Below are 19,167 nucleotides of genomic sequence, written 5' to 3' on the forward strand. Positions count from 1 at the left end.
CAGATGGTCAGGGTGCTGGAGCACTCTCCTGTGAGGAAAGGTTGAGGAATCTGGGCTTGTTTACCTGTAGAGAAGTTGCTCTGGGGAGATCTCGTTGTGGCCTTGCAGTACTTGAAGGGAGCGTATACAGAGGAGGAATTGCTGTGTCACGGTGTTATCTAGATCAATCTATGTCTGTATGGGGGAGAGTGGGGCAGTACCCCTGCTTGGGTTACCTCAACCGCTCTCCACGCATATAGGAAGGGAAAATAAGAAAGGTAGCGTATGGAGCTGGACTCAAGGAAACAAACAGAGAAGTGGCAACGATCTAAGGAGGAAAACTTATTATTTTACTAATTACAATCTAATGGAAATTGAGGCTAATAAGCCAAGTAAAATAAAAGGGAAAGAGAGAGAGAGGTTTTCCGAAGACCGAGAAGCCTACTTTGAAACTGAAGGTGCCACGGCTTGGAAGCACACCCAGACTCGCTACCAGGCAGTTTGAGAGAGAGACAGCATCACTTCCGTGATGTGTTTCCCTCTCTGACTGTGAGACCCTCTGGGACATGTAGTTGTTCTCTGTGCTCTATATGATGTTATGATGTGGAATACCTAACTACGAATACAAAATGTCAAAACCATGACATGTGAGGCTAGCAGTCAATAGATGACAAGGGGACATGGCTCTTTAAATTCAGACCGGGAATTTAGGTTGGATCTTAGGAGAATTTTTCCCCCAGAGGTGGTGATGCACTGGAAACAGGTTGCCAAGGAGGCTGTGGATCCCCATCCCTCTAGGCATTCAAGCCAGGTGAGATGTGCTCTGGCAGCCTGGGCTGCTGTCTTGTACCCTGCACCACAGCAGGGGGTTGGACTGGATGAAGCACTTGCCAACCAGTGCCCATACTGAGGTAATGTATGATGGGTGACATAAATCGCTGTCTGATTATTGTTGCAATATGCTTCTTTTCATGTGCTCTTAACCAAATACTGCTGGTGTTGCCCTGGGTGTCCTGTTTGGGGTCGTATCCTGGTAGATGCTTTACGAATACAAATGGTGCATAAAGGCCTGTATAGTTCATTAGGACCAGATCTCATGTCCATCGATAGCAGTATTATATAGAAATAATATACCTTTACATATATAAAAATGATAGACCTTTCAGAAGGGTATATAAATGCAGCACAGTGGACAAACATATATTACTCTGTCCACCTGTTTGACAAAAATGTATATATTATTTTATACCCTGAAGCAGGGGTTTTAATATTCCTTCAACAATATTTTGATATAATCATCAATGACTATAACTGCTCTGCTCTGGATCTTCTTGTCATCTTTCTAAATGTCTGCTCCATTTTTTCATCATGTTGGACCAAAAATATAGCGTGGTGATGAACTACACAGGTCTGTTTTGTGCTGTAGATGCTTAGCCCTGGAAGTTTATCAGTAAATAAGAGAGATGAAAAATCCACTTTAGAGAGAGGATTAGGTAAAAAATTCAGCTTCTTGAAAGTAATCTGAGAGGTACTACTGACGTATTCGCCAATTAACCTGACTTATCCCAGGACTTCAACTGTCCCGGGGAGAGAGACACAAACATGGATGCCATCATGTCTTCTCTCAATATATTGCTCTGTCACTCTTAGTGGCCTCCTCTGGACACACTCCATGTCCTTCCTATACTGGGGGCACACCGTTGGCCTTCTGGGCTGCAAGCACGCACTGCTGGCTCACATCCAGCTTCTTGTCCACCAGGACCCCCAAGTCCTTCTCCACAGGGCTGCTCTCAAGGGCTTCTTTGCCCAGTCTGTAAAAATACCAGGGATTGTCCCAGCCCAAGTGAAAAAGCTTGTACTTGGTCTTGTTGAAACTCATTAGGTTCACACGGGCCCACTTCTCCAGCCTGTCCAGGTCCCTCTCTCTCGGAAAGCAGCTTGGCAACCACATCAGCCGTTTGTTTCATAATTTTGGATGGATATGATTAGGCCCCAGGGAAATATATACATTCAGTTTCAGGAGGAGGTCTAGGACATGTTCCACAGTTACAGTGGGACGTAATCAGCTCCTCTTGCCCACACCAGGACCTTTACGGTCCTGGCAGACATGGGGAGTAGCCTGACCACTAGCTTGCTGATGCAAGAACCCTGTTACATGAGGGGTAAGAGGGTATTAGCTGAAGAATTAGTGGAACTCACTGACAGGTCTTTAAACTAGGAACAAAGGGGGAAGGGGGCAAAATAAGGGCTACTGGGGTTGAACGGGTCATTCGAGGGATTGTACCAAACTCAGTGGGCAATAACGGCAGAGTGTAAAAGGAGGGAGTAGGTCAGGGGGATGCTGAGGATGCTGCTGTTCTAGTGTATCCTGGATCTCTTATAAATGTGGCAAGACGGACAGCCCAGCTGAAGTGCCTTTATAGCAATGCACGCAGCCTGAGTAACAAGCAGGAGGAACTGGAAACTGTGATGCACTCTGAAAGTTATGACATTGTTGCTATCACAGAAACATGGTGGGATGACTCCCACAATTGGGATACTACCATCGATGGCTATAGGCTCTTTAGGAGAGATAGGCGAGGTAGGAAGGGTGGGGGAGTTGCTCTCTGCAGAGATTGGATAAACTGTGAGGAGCTCCCTATGAGAAACAGTCAGGAACAGTTTGAGAGCCTGTGGGTTAGGATTAGAGATGGAACTAATAAAGGTCAGCTGGTATTCGGGGTATACTACAGGCCACCCGATCAAGGGAAGGCTGTTGACGAGGCTTTCTTGCTCCAGATGCGTGAGGTGTCTGGCTCACGGGCCCTTGTCCTGGTGGGGGACTTCAACCATCCAGACATTTGTCGGAAAAACCACACGGCGAGCTGCAAGAGCTCCAGAAGGCTCTTGGAATTCATTGATGATAATTTTCTGGTTCAGGTCAGGACAGACCGACCAGAGGTGAAGCGTTGCTGGACCTGCTGCTCACCAACGCTGAGGAGATCATCAAAGGCGTCAAGGTTGGAGGCTGCCTGGGCTCCAGCAATCATGCCCTGGTTGAGTTTGTTGATCTCAAGCGATGTGGGCCTGCAAAGAGCAGACCAGGACGCTGAACTTTAGAAGAGCAGACTTCAGCTTACTCATTGGATTGCTGCGGCCAAGATCCCCTGGTGCCACTGCCCTAAAGACAAGGATGTTGAGGAGAGCTGGGCATACTGTTCAAGGATGGCCCTCCTGTCAGACAGAGGTCTCCATTCCCCTGAATAAGATAAGGGGGCAGGCCTCCGCAAGGTAGGAAAACCGGCATGGCTCAGCAAGGACCTGCTAAGAGAACTGAGGGGTGAGAAAGGGCGTGTACAAGCTCTGGAAACAAGGCTGTGTCACCCTGGGAAGAATACAGGATGGCCCGTCCAAACTTGCAGATGTGGGATCAGGAAAGCCAAGGCTGCAGGCCCAGAACTGAATGTGGCGAGGGACGTGAAAAAACAATAAGAAAACCTTTACAGGGTACATTGCCAGAAGAGACAGGCCAAAATGGCGTACCCTTACTTGTAAATTTAAAAAGGAGAACTGCTTCAACGATTGAGAGAAAGCTGAGGTGCTAATGAGTTCTTTCACCTCTGATCTTCACTGCGGTTGGCCAGGATTCTAATCTTTTTCACGTCCCTAAGCCTGCACACCCCCATACCCTCCATGTGGGGACCAAGCGAGGTAAATCCCTCCCACTGTCAGGGTAGAGCAATGTCCGAGAGTGCCTCCTTAGACTGAATGAGTTAAAGATCTATGGCGCGCCAGATGGCGTCTGCATCCCAGGGTTCCTGAACGAGCTGGCTGAGGTGGTTGCTGAGCGCTCTCCATCATATTAGAAGTCGATGGCTGTCAGGTGAGGGTCCCGGGATGATTGGAGGAAGGGTCACGTCACTCCCATTTACAGAGGAGGAGCGCAGGGACGACCCCGGGCTAACTCCAGGCCGGTGGAGTCTCACCTCTGATGCTGGAGATGATGGAACAGATCCTCCTGACAGGCATGCTCGATCACATAAGAGCGAGCACGTGCATCCGAGACAGCCAGCATGCGTTCACCAGGGAGGTCAGCTTAACTAATCTTGTGGCTTCTATGATGGAAGTGACGGCATTGGTGCGACGAAGGGAAGGCGAACCAATGTCAATTTACGCTGGATCTGAGAAGGCCTTTGACTGAGTCCCCCATCACATCCTCATCTCCAAAGTGGAGGGGAAGTGATTTGATGGGTGGACAACTAGATGCGATAAGCAATTTGCGGTTGAAAGGGCCGCCAGACAGAGGCGTGGCTTGGTCAATGGCTCTAGTCCAGGGTGGAGGCTGGTAACAAGCCGGGTCCCTCAAGGGTTCTAATCTTGGGACCGGTGCTCTTCAACATACTTATGAATGACATCGATGAGGGAATTTGGTGCACCCTCAGCAAGTTTGCTGATGACACCAAGCTGAGTGGTGCCAGTCGATACGGTGGAGAGAACGGAGATGCCATTCAGAGGGACCTTGACAGGCTGTTGAAGCTGCCGGCTCGGCGTGAACCTAATGAGGTTCAACACGGCAAAGTGCACGGTTTTTGCACTGGGCGACAGGAAGAACCCCAGGCACCGTACAGGCTGGGAGGAGTTGTCCTTGAGAGCAGCTCGGCAGAAAAAGACCTAGGCGGTCCTGATAGATGAGAAACTTAACATGAGCCAGCGTGCGCTCTGGCAGCCCGGCAAAGCAAATGGATCCTGGGGCTCCATAGGAGAGGGTGGTCAGCAGGGGATAGGGAGGTGATTCGTCCCGCTTCTACTCTGCTCTTGTGAGCACCCTGGAGTACTGTGTTCCAGGTGTGGAGCCCTCAGCTGTACAAAAAAGACATGGAGATTTTGGGAAAGGGTCCCAGAGGGGAGGAAGGAAGATGATCAGGGCGGCTGGAGCACCTCCCCTATTGAGGACAGGCTTGAGGGAGTTGGCGGGTTTGTTCAGCCGGGAGAAAGAGAAGGGGGGGGGGTTGGGGCGCGCGCGGGGGAGGGGGGATTGCGGGACCTCATTTGCAGCCTTTCAATACCTTGAATGGAACTTTACTCCCAGTGAGGGGAGGGAGTAACTCTTGGAAAGGGTTGACAAATAGCAGGGACACGGGGAAATGTTTTAAGTTAAAAACGGGAAGATTTAGGTTGGATGTATAGGGGGAAGTTCTTTACTAGGAGAGTGGATAGGCCCTGGAACAGGCTGCCCAGGGAGGTTATGGATGCCCCGTCCTTGGAGGTGGACGGGGCCCTGGGCAACCTGATCTAGTAAAGGTGTATGTTTGGTGGCCCTGCTAGGCAGGGGGGTTAGAACTACATGATCCTTGAGGTCCCTTCAAACCCAGATCGTTCTGTGATTCTGTGTGATTCTGTGATAAGTCAGGTTAATTGGCGAATACGTCAAGTGGTGACTCCTGACGTGATAGTGTGGTTGATTTACGATTGAGGAGTTTGCTTGTGGTGTGAGTGTAGATGTGATTGTTTCTAGTTTTTTATAGTTTGGTGTTCCTGTACTCGAGGAAGCGGCTGAGAGAGCAGCCGGGAGAAGCTGCTGAGAGGGAGTGGACGGGAAACTCCAGGAGAGTCTTTACCATGGCAGCAGGATCCGTTAAAGAATGGTAAAGATTTTAAAAGTGCTTGCAAAAGAGGCGGGGGGCACACTGTCCTCTAATAACACGGAGGGGCTCATCGAATGGATGATTCAGGGCGAGCTGATTGAGTCAGCCGCACAGGCTATGGACCTGGATAAGGTTCAAGCCGCAGGGATGGAGTTACTATCAGCTGCTGGAGCAGGAAGTCAGTCTGCTCTTCAGCATATCCCTGCCTGGGGGGCTCTACGTGCTTGCCTTCAGAAAATTCGCAGCTCGGGCAGTGTGTGGATGGCGGCTGCGGCTGCTGTTTATGCCTTGCCGAAAGCGGCAGAGCCAGGGAATTCAAGCTCTAACGGCTCGGGGGAAGAGTGTCCAGCTGCTCCCTGATGTTCCCCCTCAGGAATGCGAAACGCAGATAAAGAGGGGGGAGGACAATGCTTTTTCTTAGGAATCGGCACAGGCTTTTCCCCTTACGGAGAAAAAAGCTTTGGAATCCTTGTTTGCAGAGCAGGGGCCGTTTGCCCCTGGTATTGCGGTTGATTGCGTGCCGACACCAACGGTCCCTGCCCCACCTGCGCCGTGCTTACACACTGCACGCGGTTTAGGCGTCTCCACAGACGTTAGTCAGGCTGCACAACAGCAGCGGGAGTGTGATTTAGCAAAAGCCCTTAACGATCCGGTGGACGATTGGTATGTGACTGTTAAGAACTGCGCACTTCAAAGAGATCTGATCTTTCAACCATTAGAGGGGGGTGGGCCGCTTGTAAGCCCTGAGGTACGGGATACTCAGGACCGGCCCACTCGGGAGCCTTTGGCTTGGCAGCTAGTTAAGGAGTGAAGATCGGTAATGGGTATGTCGGGCTTGGCAAGTCCTGCCTGCCAAGCTCTATTGGACATGATACAGATGGAGGTTGTCATAGAGATTGACATATGCCCTTTAATTGTCATAGTGTGGCTTCTCTAAGCTAAACAAGCCCAGTTCCCTCAACCTTTCCTCACAGGAGAGCTGCTCCAGCACCCTGACCATCTTAGTGGCCTCCTCTGGACACACTCCATGTCCTTCCTATACTGGGGGCCCAGGCCTGGACGCAGTACTGCAGACGGGGCCACACAAGTGCTGAGTAAAGGGGACAATCACCTCCCTCTCTCTGCTGGCCATCCTTTTTAATGCAGCCCAGCACACAGTTGGCCTTCTGGGCTGCAAGCACGCACTGCTGGCTCACATCCAGATTCTTGTCCACCAGGACCCCCAAGTCCTTCTCCAAAGGGTTGCTGTCAAAGGGGTTCTTTGCCCAGTCTCTATAAACAGCTGGGATCGCCCCAGCCCAAGTACAACACCTTCTACTTGGTCTTGTTGAACCTCACTAGGTTCACACAGGCCCACTTCTCCATCCTGTCCAGGTCCCTCTCTCTCGGAGAGCAGCTTGGCAACCACATCAGCCGCTTGTTTTATAACCTTGGATGGATATGATTAGGCCCCAGGGAAATATATACATTCAGTTTCAGGAGGAGGTCTAGGACATGTTCCACTGTTACAGTGGGACATAATCAGCTCCTCTTGCCCACACCTGGAGCTTCAGGGTCCTGGCAGACATGGGGAGGAGCCTGACCACCAGCGAGGACTGAGAAAAAGCACTCATTGATCACCTCAGCTTTTTCCATGTCTGAGGCCAATCCTCTGTTCTCACTTATCACAGGGGCAACACTCTTCTTGTTGTGTCTCCTCCATATGTACCCGAGGAACACACTCCTGTTATCGTTCACACCCCTTGCCAAGTTCAACTATATCTATCTGTGCCTTGGCTTTCCTAATCTTTTTTCTACACATGCAGATAACGACCCTATACTCCTACCAGGCTACACAACCCTGCTTCCACTTCCTCTACATTTGGCTCCTTTTCAATTGAGGGTGACTGAGCAGTCGATCTCCCTGCCCCAGGGGATGGTGAACTCTCCCGTCATGGCAGCATTCTGAAGCTGTCTCACCACGGCACTGTGCAGCTGACACTGCAGTCCTTCCTTGTGCAGGTCCCTCTCAAACACAGCACTGAGTTGAGCAAGGCATTTCTTGGCATTTGTGCAGAGGCCGAAGCTCCCAGAACAAAGGGACGCTCTCTGACAGGCCGGGCGGTCCCAGCACAGCTGGTAACAGGAGTCTCTGTCAGCAGCTCTGTGCAGCAGCCTCTTCAGCTGCATGGGCTCTGGCTCCTCACAGTGTGGCAGATGGGAACGGCTGCCGTGTGCGGTGCTCCCGACACACAGAGCTCTGAGCACCAAGGATGTCTTGCTCCAGATTAGAGCAGGGAGAGGAGGTTCTTTCAATATACGTACACACGACGGCGAGATTGAGACACAACAGGATATATAGTTTATAAGAGTTTATTAAAAGTTGTTGTTGTTTAGGGAAATGGGGAAGGGAAGTCGGGTGATAGAAAAGAGATAGGAAATAAAAGCAAAGAGTCTTTGTAGAAAGCAAGAGAGAATTAGTCACCACTGGGTTTCCAGCATGACTCGTAGTTCAGATGTTGATCTTCAGTAGAGATGGTCGTCAGAGGTTGTTGCTCCGTTGACGACAATGACCACAGGGATGACTTGTTCCAATGGCAGTTCAGACTTATTTGAAAGTCCAGAGTGGTTGCGTCAGCTCTGTTTGGAGTGACAGCTTCCTGATTCTTGGACAACAGCAGGAACTCCTTCCCACCCTCTGGGTCTTGCCAGCAGGTAAGAGGGAGCAGGGAAGCATCTGTTTGCATCTTGCCTTCACAAGATACAATGGTTCCATCCCCAGATCTCCCATACCAAGATGGAGTCATTTGGTCACAGGCCGGATCTTCCACTGGTAAGCTCTCTCCAACGTGACACTGACTGCCACAAGGAAACAGCCACCTCTGGCCTCCTAAATAGGTCTCAGAGTCTTATTGCTCACAGGATGTGAGCTTGCAGCCAAAACAAGAGAAGGGTTCGGACAAAGGTCTCTCTCAGCGTCCGAACAGCAGCAGTCTGATGTAGCGATCTCTCAGCTCCCTGAACTCACGCAGCGCTATGGAGTGGGCGTCCGGGTCCTCCTCCAGGTGCTGGAAGAGGTTGAGCGGCTTGGCGGATCGGAAGGACTGCGGCAGGACATCGTGCTGTGCACCGACTTGCTGCAAGGAAGAAGTGGTTCAGGCATTTCTCATCCAGGCAGAAGCGCAGGTACCGCAGGAGATTCTCCATCCGATTCAGGAAATACTTCCTGCGCCACTTCTTCAAAGGGATGATGGCCAAACTGTGGAGGACAAGAGTCTTGATGACATAGGTGGAAAAGCCCATGCCCACTAAGATGCTGGCAAGCAACGTCAGGCAGTGCAGGTGGGAGCTGTCCTGTCCGGTACTCCTGGCCGTGTGCTGGAAGAACTTCTTTTCTGCCACAGCGCAGCTCTGTGGCCATGTTGTGCTGGGCGTAAAGCCGGCGTCTGTGTTCTGGCTGGTCAGGTAGATGTCCGAGTATTCTTGCTGCACCCCGAACAGCAGCTCGACGAGGACTTTTTCCCCGCTGTAGGCTTCTGTCAGCTGGAGCTTGCAGGAGCGTCTGGAAGGCAGCACCTTCAGGCTGTAGGCGTGCGCGTGGTGGGTGGTCTTCCAGATTGCTGCCACCTGTGCGGTGAACCAGGTGACAGTTCTCTCCACATCCAGGTAGGAGTCAGTGCAGAGAGTCTGTAGCAGGCTGGGGTCCTGATTTTGGCTCAGCTCTTCCTCATGGTGGTGGAGGAAGCACAGCACATTCCCCAGCTGCTTCTCCCTTTGGCACATGCACTGAAGCTCCACGCGGACGCGGGAGTTCCTTGCCAGCCCGTGCCCTTCATCTCCCAGCTCCAGGAGGAAGGTGTGCCCGGGGGGAGGCTCTATGGGCACGAGCAGGCAGTACACATTGTCCCACTCCCGGGGACTCCAGCCTTCAAAGGCACTGCCCACCCCAATGGCGGGCTGCAGCACCGGGAAGAAGCTGTTGGACCAGATGAATCTGAAGGTCTGCACGAGCTCGTTCATCAGCTCCTCCACTATAGGGCACCTGGTGGCCCTTCCTTCCACCTTTTCCAGGGCACGCCTTGTGAGAAATTTTGTCAGTGCTGAATCTTTGAAGTCTTCTTCCTCGTCATCCTCCTCTTCTTCCTGTTCCTCCTTTTCCACCAATTCCACCTGCTCCTGCTGTTCTACCTGCTCCTGCTGTCCGCCCTGTTCCACCTGCTCCTCCTGCACCTGCTGTTCCTCCTGTTCCACCTGTTCCTCCTGTTCCACCTGTTCCTCCTGCACCCGTTCCTGTTCCTCCTGCACCTGCTGTTCCTCCTGCACCTGCTGTTCCACCTGTTCCTCCTGATGTTCCTCCTGTTCCTCCTCTTCCACCTCTTCCTCTTCCTCTTGCTCCGCCCCCGATGCCTCCTCCTCGCCACTGGAGCTGTCATTTTCACTGCTGCTTTCATCATGCTGGCTCATTTGTATGGACTGCAACATGTTCCAAAGGAGCAACAGAATCAGCCCCACATTGAACCAGATCTTCCAGTAATCCAGCAGAGCAAAGAGCAGAGATGACATGTCCACCCAGCTCTGCTGCTCATTCCTCTGCTCAATCTCGTGCTGCGGAGGTATCATGTGCTTTTGCAGATCAACCTCGCGCCGCTGCACGTTCTCGAGCATGAGCACATCAGTATTGACACTGACACTTAGCGCCCGCACCAACAATGCGAGAACAAACACCAAAGCCATGATCTGCAAGAGATGGGAGAGAGGGGCTCAGTGGGGCTGGGAGGGAGCGGGGCCAGGAGCCGCATGGCCCTGTGCTCAGGTAGGAGCAGTGGGTACGAGGGAGCTGGGTGGCAGCAGGGACCGAGGCCAGCGCTGGCAGGGACAGTTCCAAGCACTGCCCGTGGTGCTCCCACAGGGGCCGGTGTTTGCACCACATCCCTCGTCCAGCCCGACCTTCCCCTGCTGCTGCACTCACCATTGGCCCAGGTCAAAAATGCAGCAGCGCTGCCTGCCTGTGGCCCTAAACCCATCCCCTGCATTGTGATGCAATGCATTCCTGCTGATGTCACAAATGGGCTGCCCGACTCCACCCTTCTCAGCTGCCCAGGGTGGGCACATGGCCACTGAGCCACGGCACTGCCTCAATTTGGAGGCATATCTCTGGACAGAGCTCCTGGGGACGCTCTTTACTAAGCAGGTGGGAGCTGCCCGGGCCTTTCTTTAAAATAAAATGGGGTGGTATTTCCCATGGATGCTGTGCTCCTCATGTGCCACCCCACAGGTTATGTTCACCACCCCCTGGGTGAAAAACTTCCCCCTAAGGAATCAGTCTTGATTTCATTATTAAACGAGACCAGCACAGGGCTGTGCAGGTTGGGCCAACAAAGCACCCTCACTGAGGAGCATTCCCCCTGGAACTAGCAGGCTCAGCCAGGCAACCTGCCCAGAGAAAACCTTCAACTCTCTGATGGAATAAATAAACTTTGTTAGAAAAATATAGGAAGATTTTGTGAATATTTCCATGTGTGAGTGCGTGGAACAAGCTTTCCAAACGTCCTTTTTGGACATCATAATGAGAACGGCCTCCATTTTCAGAAGAGCTCTGCATCTTTGCTGCCCTTTAGCATCAGGGGTTTCTGCGTGCCAGCCCCACGTTTCGGAGCCCTGGTTGGGTTGCTGGAGCACAAAGGGAGCTGCAGAGCCGCTGTGAGCCCTGCCCTGCACCAAACAAGGCCCTACTCATGGAGAGGGAAGCCGTTTGGGCTCCCATTCAGACTGCAGCTGCATCCTTTTAAAGGGACCTCAGTTAGGAGGTTTTTGCATGCAAGCATTGCTCTTGCAGCAGTGTGTTCCAGAGGGCTGCAGAGCCCGGCTGTGAGCTCCCAGCGGAGCTGTGCCAGTGCAATGCTGAGTGTAGCAGGGCAGAGTGCAGGCACATCCAGGCACCATGCAGAAATTAAATCAGAATGGAACCAGTTTGTTTTCAGTATTAACATGTGCACACAAGATGGGTTAGACTCTGTTAGCATACAGAGATTAACTATAAAATGCATCTACAGGATACATCAGTCTTCACTGAGTAATAGCAACATACAACAGCCTGATTAATGACCAGAGCATAAGTTTGTCAGATCCAGCACAAAGTCATTAAGTGATCATTAGCATCCTATGGTACATGCTTAACAGCACCAGTGTACCAAGCTCCTCCAGCGTGGCTCTACAACAGAACGGTTCCTGTTCAAACAGAGCTGCCACAGGGTCATGAGCAGAGAGAAGGGGAACATCTCCTGATCAAAGGTCCAACACTGATGTTCAGTGGATGTGAAAGCAGCAGCCTTTCTGCTGTCTGGGATGGGTATCTGGGGCTGCTACTGCACCAGGAGGAGACTGATATTTGCAAGTGATGTAGGATACAGAGAAAAGTCTGGTGCTGAAGCGTGTTATAATTACAGGACAAATATATGTATTTAGAATGGGTATACAGTGCTTAGAAAATGGCACAATTGGCTTTAGGGATTACTGGAAAGGCAAGAGAAATCTCACGCTTTAATAGACGTATCAAAGCAGAGCAAAAGTCATATCCTTGACAGCTCACTATTCTGTGATGAATAAAAGTGAAAAGACAATTTCCTCCAGTTTTGTGAATTACTTCATATGTAGAACTGAAGTAATAGAGCATAATTGGATTATGCTTTCTCATAGATATATATAGATGTGTGTGAGCACGCATCCATTTGATTTACGGGGATGATTTCCTGCAGGAATACAATGCACATACTCCTAACTACGCACATTATGAACGGTCCCATTCAAGTCAGAGTAAAAAGAGACAACACTTGAGGTCCCTGCTGGGCTGGGAGCATCATTTCAGCACTTACTTACCCAGTACAGTTCAAAAAATAATAGATTACATCTCCCAGCTGAGGTTCAGATTTTAAATTATTGGGTAAAAAGAAACCTGCTATTGACCACACTTGTCACATCCAGCTGCAGTACTGGAGGTTCCTTCCTTTCATCAACACCCTCTCACAAAAAAACAACCCGAACCATTTTTATACCCCCATCCTCTCTGCTTTTATTCTCCCTGCTGCTGCTGACAGAGCCGTAATCTTCTGGCTGCTGTCTGACAGTCCGATAGCTGGTCTCCCCAAAGAGAGAAATCTGGGCAGTAAGTGCCAGTGTATAATGAAGCAGCCAAAATAAGATACTCCAGTGGGCAAAGCAAGCAAGCACCCACTTGTGTGTGCTGGCAGCCCATGTGCCCCCTTGGGAGGTGAAAACTTTGCTGTGGGCTGCTGGGATGAGGCAAGGATTCCTGGGCAGGTTTCCTGTTGTTCTGGGAATATGATCTCCAACAAAGCCAATGGGAAAAATCAATAGGCAGAGACCCTTAAATCTGAGCTCTCTGCAGACGGATGCTATTTGCTATTTTCCCCATTTCATCATTCCCTTATATTTCTAGCACTTGCAAGAGAAGAAAAAATAAAGCCATGAGGGATTTAAATCCCAATTATTTCAAGTATGCATCCATTTTTTTTGCCTTGGTACGTCCAATTGCAGACATACTATAAAGAACAGAAAATGACAAAGTTTCGGGAGAAGCAGGAAGGAGAGTTACGGGAGAGAAACAAAGCAAAGAATGAGGTTATATTTAGCCAGGTCCATTTTGCACGAGTCTCAGCCTTTGAGCTGTGTAACACCATCGCTCACCCAGACCTGTGCACAGCAGCCAGCTCAGAGCACCAGCCTGGGCAGGCAGCAGGTAACCCTGCCCTCTCCCTCCATCCTAAATAGCTTCATTTTTCCTCCTCCAACCTCTTTCTTTTTTTTGGTAAATCCTCTGTTTTCCAGCCAATGGGGACACAGCTTTGATGACTCATCTTCTTTATGCCATGTGCCTGGCTGCCTTTCATCCCGAAGCAGCAGCACTTTGATGACTCGTGCTCTGCTCTGCTCGTGCTGCTGTTCACGCACAGATGTGGCATTGATAGCTGCATTGGGAGGAAGGGAGGCGGAACCGTTTGCTATTCAGAGCACTTCCTCGGTGGTTACGCTCGGGAGCCAACTACAATAGCTCACAGCTCCCACACTGTATGAACTATTCATTCTGTGGACATTTTATCAGGAGGGTATGAAGGGAAGGCAGGATTCTCCCGTTAGCAGCAGAGCAGTGTTCAATCAGCTTAACTCACTCATGCAACTGTCCCCTTCATTGCTATATTTAGATGCAAGCCTACCTTTAAGCAATGCAGGCTTAAATTCATCTCTGCTAATTTCAACCACCGGAAAGTCAGACGTGCGATCCGAGGTCATGGATCTTGATGAGATGTAAGCATCCCCTAAGCCCAATTCCTGCTATCTGGAAATAGATGGCATGAACTGCTCTTTGGAGATGTCCATTCACTGAGAACAGCGCTCCCTGAACAACAGAGCACTACACATAGCAAAGCTTTCAGCGAGTGAGGCAAGACAAACCCTCTCTTTCAACAGCGACCATCACCCACACAATTAGTGGATTACAAATGACTGGCTTAGGAGGACATGCAGACAAAGGACCCTCGGGGTTATAATAGATGGCAGTCTAAAACCAAGCAAAAATCAGCAGTATGCATTTGCTAACATGCAGCACAGTACTCAGCACGCCCTGAAGCACTGAATTCCTCCAAGGAGACACACAGAGATCAAAGGGAACTATGTGAGGTACAGAGGATGAGATTCAAGGGGGAAAAACTTAAGGATCTAGGTTCACTATTCAACTGAAGTGGTGGGACGAGACAAACACCTTTAACATACAGAACATTTCTGCAAAGAGGAAAAGAATAATCTCTTCTCCACATCACAGTGGATAGAATCAGAGCAAAGGGCTCTAGTTTACAGAAAGGAAGACCTGGGTGGGTCATCAGATCACACAGTCAGAAGTTGGGGCAGATAAGCATGGGGCCAGATCATGGCAGGGACAAGGATTGGATTCAGTGCATTCTGCCATGAAGAATGAGACTACATGACCTCTTGGAGTCCTTACAAGCTTTATTTTCTACTGTTCCTTCTTACTGTAGCATTCATCTCATCCACCTTCAGTACTCAGCTCTGAGTATACAGCTAGCTATATCTCTTATCTGAGCACTTCAGCCCTTGGTAGTGCAAGACTGTGTACCGCAGACATGTTCTTTAGAATGCCAGGGGACACAGAGAAATAATTTTTGAGGTCAGATAATTCTCTTAAGGATGTGTTGTCTGAATGAAGAGAAACAAAATAAGTCTGTCAGTACAGGCTGCTGTTTAAAGGAGAGATTAGAACCAAGCCTGTCTCAGTTCCATTCCCATGACATCCCAGACAGAGCGCGATATGAATGAGCTATGTCACACAGATGAAAAATCACACATTGAAATACTCTACTCATCTTTCTTGGTAAAAAGTTACTGCTTGGGATTATTTCTGTGTTAACAGCTGCCAGAAATCAACCTTATTATTATGCATTAACGATATCACCTGCACTAAGCAGCCTTAAATGGCTAATTCAAACTAATACACATTTTCAAATGAATCAATGCCACTGAAAATGCTTTGTAGATGAAGACTGCTTTATTTGCTTTTACACAGTCATATTAGAGGAAATATAAAAGGAAGCCCAGAATTTAAATACTGCAAGCTGCCTACTTATTTCAACTCTTTTGGAATCCTAATGATGTTTGAGATAAACCTTTCAAAATGGAAGATGTTTGGTTTGATGGGTAAGCATCATGCTTTGTCTCTGACACTCGGAAACAGTGACACCTTTAAAGGATCCATTCATGTTTACTATATACATCTGATCATCAAGATGTGAGATCCAGCGTTAGCTGTATTTGAAGTCACCTTTCCCTGCTCTAAATATTAAACAGTGAGTCACACGCAAGCTGGAGACAGATTTTAATATCATCTGTCAATAATTCATGCTTGATACGGAGCATAATTACAGCCTGGAATAATATAAGCCCTGTATTTCTACAGGAGGTTGTGCTTCAAGCAATGGCCATCACGTCAGGACTTGTGGGCCTTACACGGGCAAATTTTTAGCGCCTTCCCTAAGCCGAACAAACCCAGCTCCTTCAGCTTCCTCCTGCATGTGATATTCTCAAGTCCCAGACTGTTTTTGTGGCATCCACTGGAATTGTTCCATGTCTTTCCTGTATTAAGGAGCCCTAAAATGGACAGGATAGTCCAGACGCTGACTCGGGAGAGCAGAACAGAAGGGACAGATCCCATTCCTGGCCTGCTGGCTGTGGGCCCGACTCACAGCCCGGCCTGCTGTGGGCCTTTTTGGCAAAGCCCATTGCTGGCTTGTGTTCAACTTGCTTGCCAAGCTCCCAGCCTTCTTCCTGCAGAGCTGCTTTCTACCCAATTGGGCCCAAGGTACTCATCTGTTGGGCCTATTTCTCCCCAGGGGCAGGACATGGCATTTGCCTCATGATGCTGCTGCCTGCCCTCCCAAATTTGGCCCCAAATGCACCTGTTCCCATTGTTTTTGTCATTAGGAAAGGCACTGAGCAGCACTTCTGATGTTGATCTCTGAGGGATGAAACAAGTAAATGGCCACTTGTTGGACATCCTGCTGCCCCTTCAGGCACAGTTTTTCTCCAGTCAGCCACCCATCACCAGTACATTAAGAGCTCTAAGAGGATGAAAAACTTGAAGGGGGAGAAGAACACGTGATGTGAATACGATGCAAGAACTCTCCGGGGCCTCAAAAAAAGATGGGTCAGTAGCACCCCCAAGAAAAACCCAAAGGGTAGAGCAGGAGCCAGAATCTGAGCAACCAGCTTGTCTTCCTGGGTACAGCATGTACGTGGAGATACAACACAAACTGGCAGCGTAGACAGAAAGTATGGAGGTCGTGACTCAGCGTGACACCCACTCGCAGCTGCTCCTCTTCCAACAGCCTGGATTCCAGCACATACACTGAGAAAATTGTCAGGGCTCCTCCTCCTTGTCAGAATAACCCCTTGATTTTCTTGCAAAGCAGCTGCATTTGGTTTGTTACAACTCCCGCTTGCATTAACTTACCCAAATTAACTTCTGTGCGCTGATTTTAAAGGGACTTAGTCTACTAAAAACAAATGAGAGTTGCAAAATTAGTCCCTTTGCTGTTCTTCACATCTTGACTTCTATTTCTGCTCCTGCCACTCAAGAGCAATCTGACAGCAGGTGAAACATTTCACAGTGCTTCTGCTTCCCTTCAGATATCTCACTTAGGTACTACATTTGCAGAGTAATAGCTGCCTTGAGGTACAAAGTGGGTCTAGGCTTGACAAGTGCCACTATACATGCTGCTGTATAATATCAGCCCTAATTGTCATATTTGGCTTCAGCATATGCACAGTCACATGCTTCTGAGATGATCTCAGTTGCTCTCATTACAAAATAATTTTTACTTTGGTATTTTAAACTGGTCTGCACTGGAACAAAGCAATATGCATGTCTGGAAAGCAATGCCAAATGCACTCCAGCTCCTGCAATACCTACAGATATACATGGTGGTAGGTCTAAGGCTTCACATGTTTGTGCAGAACCATTGTAATGAAGACACTGTGGCTGAATGAAGGAGGTGTGAGTGTACCTAATTATACTTATGTGTAATGCTTCAAACTTACATCTTTTCCAAAGTATACTGATAAACACATGTTCATCTCATGGCATCAGCTTAATTACTTCCCTAATTATTTGCAAAGCAGGCAGGAAGATTCCTTGCGATTGGTCTTATCACTGTAATTGAGTGTTCTGGTGATGCCATGACACACAGTCAAATAATGAGCGTGATGAAGTGAGCAAAGAGAACAGAAAGGTGACAGGGACAGGCTGCACTGAGCAGAAGCCTGATCTGCTCACCCGGAGACATGTCTGGTGCTCTTCAAATTAGTCTCTTCACTGTGGTGTGTGCACAGGAATACAGAGGTGTGAAAGTCTCTACAGCACAAATAGTAACAGGAGAGCACTTTGGTTTGCATGCTTTCCTTGCAATGAATGCCTGTGCTCATGGCTGTGCCATGTACAGCTCTTGACAGGGGAAGGTGGGAGGCTTGAATGCTTCCGAGAAAGAAACGGGGAAAAACTGGTGATGCATCGCTGACACTGCACTCTCTTACAGTAACAGGAGATGATCTAGCAGAAAGTTTAACAGGTGACCCAGCCATCATTGTGGAGACCTCAGTACCAGTGAAGCACTGCGGGCAGTGCAGCATCAGGATGCCACAGTGCTTCAGTGTATCCAAGGGATACAGCAATTGCTGCACTGTTTTGGTTTCACACCTGCTGAGCACCAGTTCCTCCATCCACCTCCTGCCACTGCTCACCATGAGTGAAAACGCTCCTGGCAGTGTGCTGGCATCCTGCTGAGCACAAGCACCGAGTGAGCACCCTCTTTAAGCCCAGATGGCTTAAAGCATTCCCAATGTCACCCTCAAGACAGCCCATCAAAAGGAGCCTGGCAAACCACACACTGCTGTCTCAGGCGATAACAGCCTGAAGCCAGCCAGACAAATCACAGCTGGATCAAGGGGGGAACCCACTGCTGTAGGGCTTGGCTGTTTTCCTTGGTCATCTCTTAGCAGTAACTGCCAACTAAAGTTCAAACAAAGCTCTCCCACCAGATCTGCTTATAGACCTGAGAAATGCAGAGCAGCCCAATCGCCACCAGTGTTACACATAATTAGCAGATAAACTTAAATTCACTTCACATACCAGAAACACCATGCATGTCTGCAAACCTCATAGACACTTCTGTTCGTCTCTCTGTTGTTTCCATAGACTAACATAGCAGTAATGGGCATTCAGCCTGAAATTAACAGCAGGTGCACAGGCTGGGATTGCTCTTTTAAAACACATCAAGTTCAGGTTCTGGTTTCCATCAAGGTGGATTTATCTGCATTGATGATTTATGTAATTTCTGTGAAGTTACACCAGGTGAAATTCTACCAAATAGCTCCATCAGATGTCACATTAAATGAGAAAAGTTTTGTCCCAGAGTCATCAACACATCAGTCACTGTCTTTAATGAGTTACTGTAGTAATTACTATACCTACTTAATCTTGCCCTTGATGACAGCTGTCACCAGGTTCCTCACGAGACAGTGTGAATCTTTATACATTTCCAAGCTTGTTTACCTCAGCAGCTACTCCTGAAGTGCTATTCCTGTTAACGTACCAACACAACCTCCTGGAGAAGGCAGCTTTCTCCCAAAATAAACACGACATTAGTAAGGTGGAAATAATTCATTCTTGTTACAGAATTAGATCATGATCCCCTATGCTTAGAAAAGGATAATCACGCTACTTCAAGTTTCCCCATTACCACAACATAAACAAACTTAAGTGTAAAAGAAAGCAAAATGTCACAGTTTGATGTTGTCAGTAAAAGAATAAAACAAATGCTTCCACTACATCTTGATGGATACCTCTGGAGCTGACCATAACTCCCCTACCACCAGCGGCAGCTCCAATGCTGGGCTGGCTGTTTGCTCAGCAGCGTGAAATGAGACATCCCAGAGTTTCATAGTCTCTGCTTACCAATCAGAAATTCAGAGAGAGCTGAAGGCAAATCCTTGAACTAAAGCC

General features: G+C 49.0%; 2 protein-coding genes across 3 annotated transcripts in view; both read right to left on the minus strand.

Annotated features, from left to right (window-relative positions):
- The window catches only part of MDGA2 (MAM domain containing glycosylphosphatidylinositol anchor 2), a 270,122-nt gene that overhangs the window by 113,676 nt on the left and 137,279 nt on the right, over positions 1–19,167 (minus strand). The gene's annotated exons all lie outside the window — the stretch shown is intronic.
- Positions 8,523–10,569, minus strand: LOC107315471 (inositol 1,4,5-trisphosphate receptor-interacting protein-like 1). Its single transcript, XM_032444622.1, is given in 4 exon segments — positions 8,523–8,723; positions 8,725–9,731; positions 9,852–10,319; positions 10,552–10,569. Coding segments are annotated over 4 exon segments (1,647 nt in total). The 5' UTR covers positions 10,555–10,569; the 3' UTR covers positions 8,523–8,554.

The sequence above is a fragment of the Coturnix japonica genome, chromosome 5 (genome assembly GCF_001577835.2).
Source record: "Coturnix japonica isolate 7356 chromosome 5, Coturnix japonica 2.1, whole genome shotgun sequence".
NCBI lineage: Eukaryota > Metazoa > Chordata > Aves > Galliformes > Phasianidae > Coturnix > Coturnix japonica.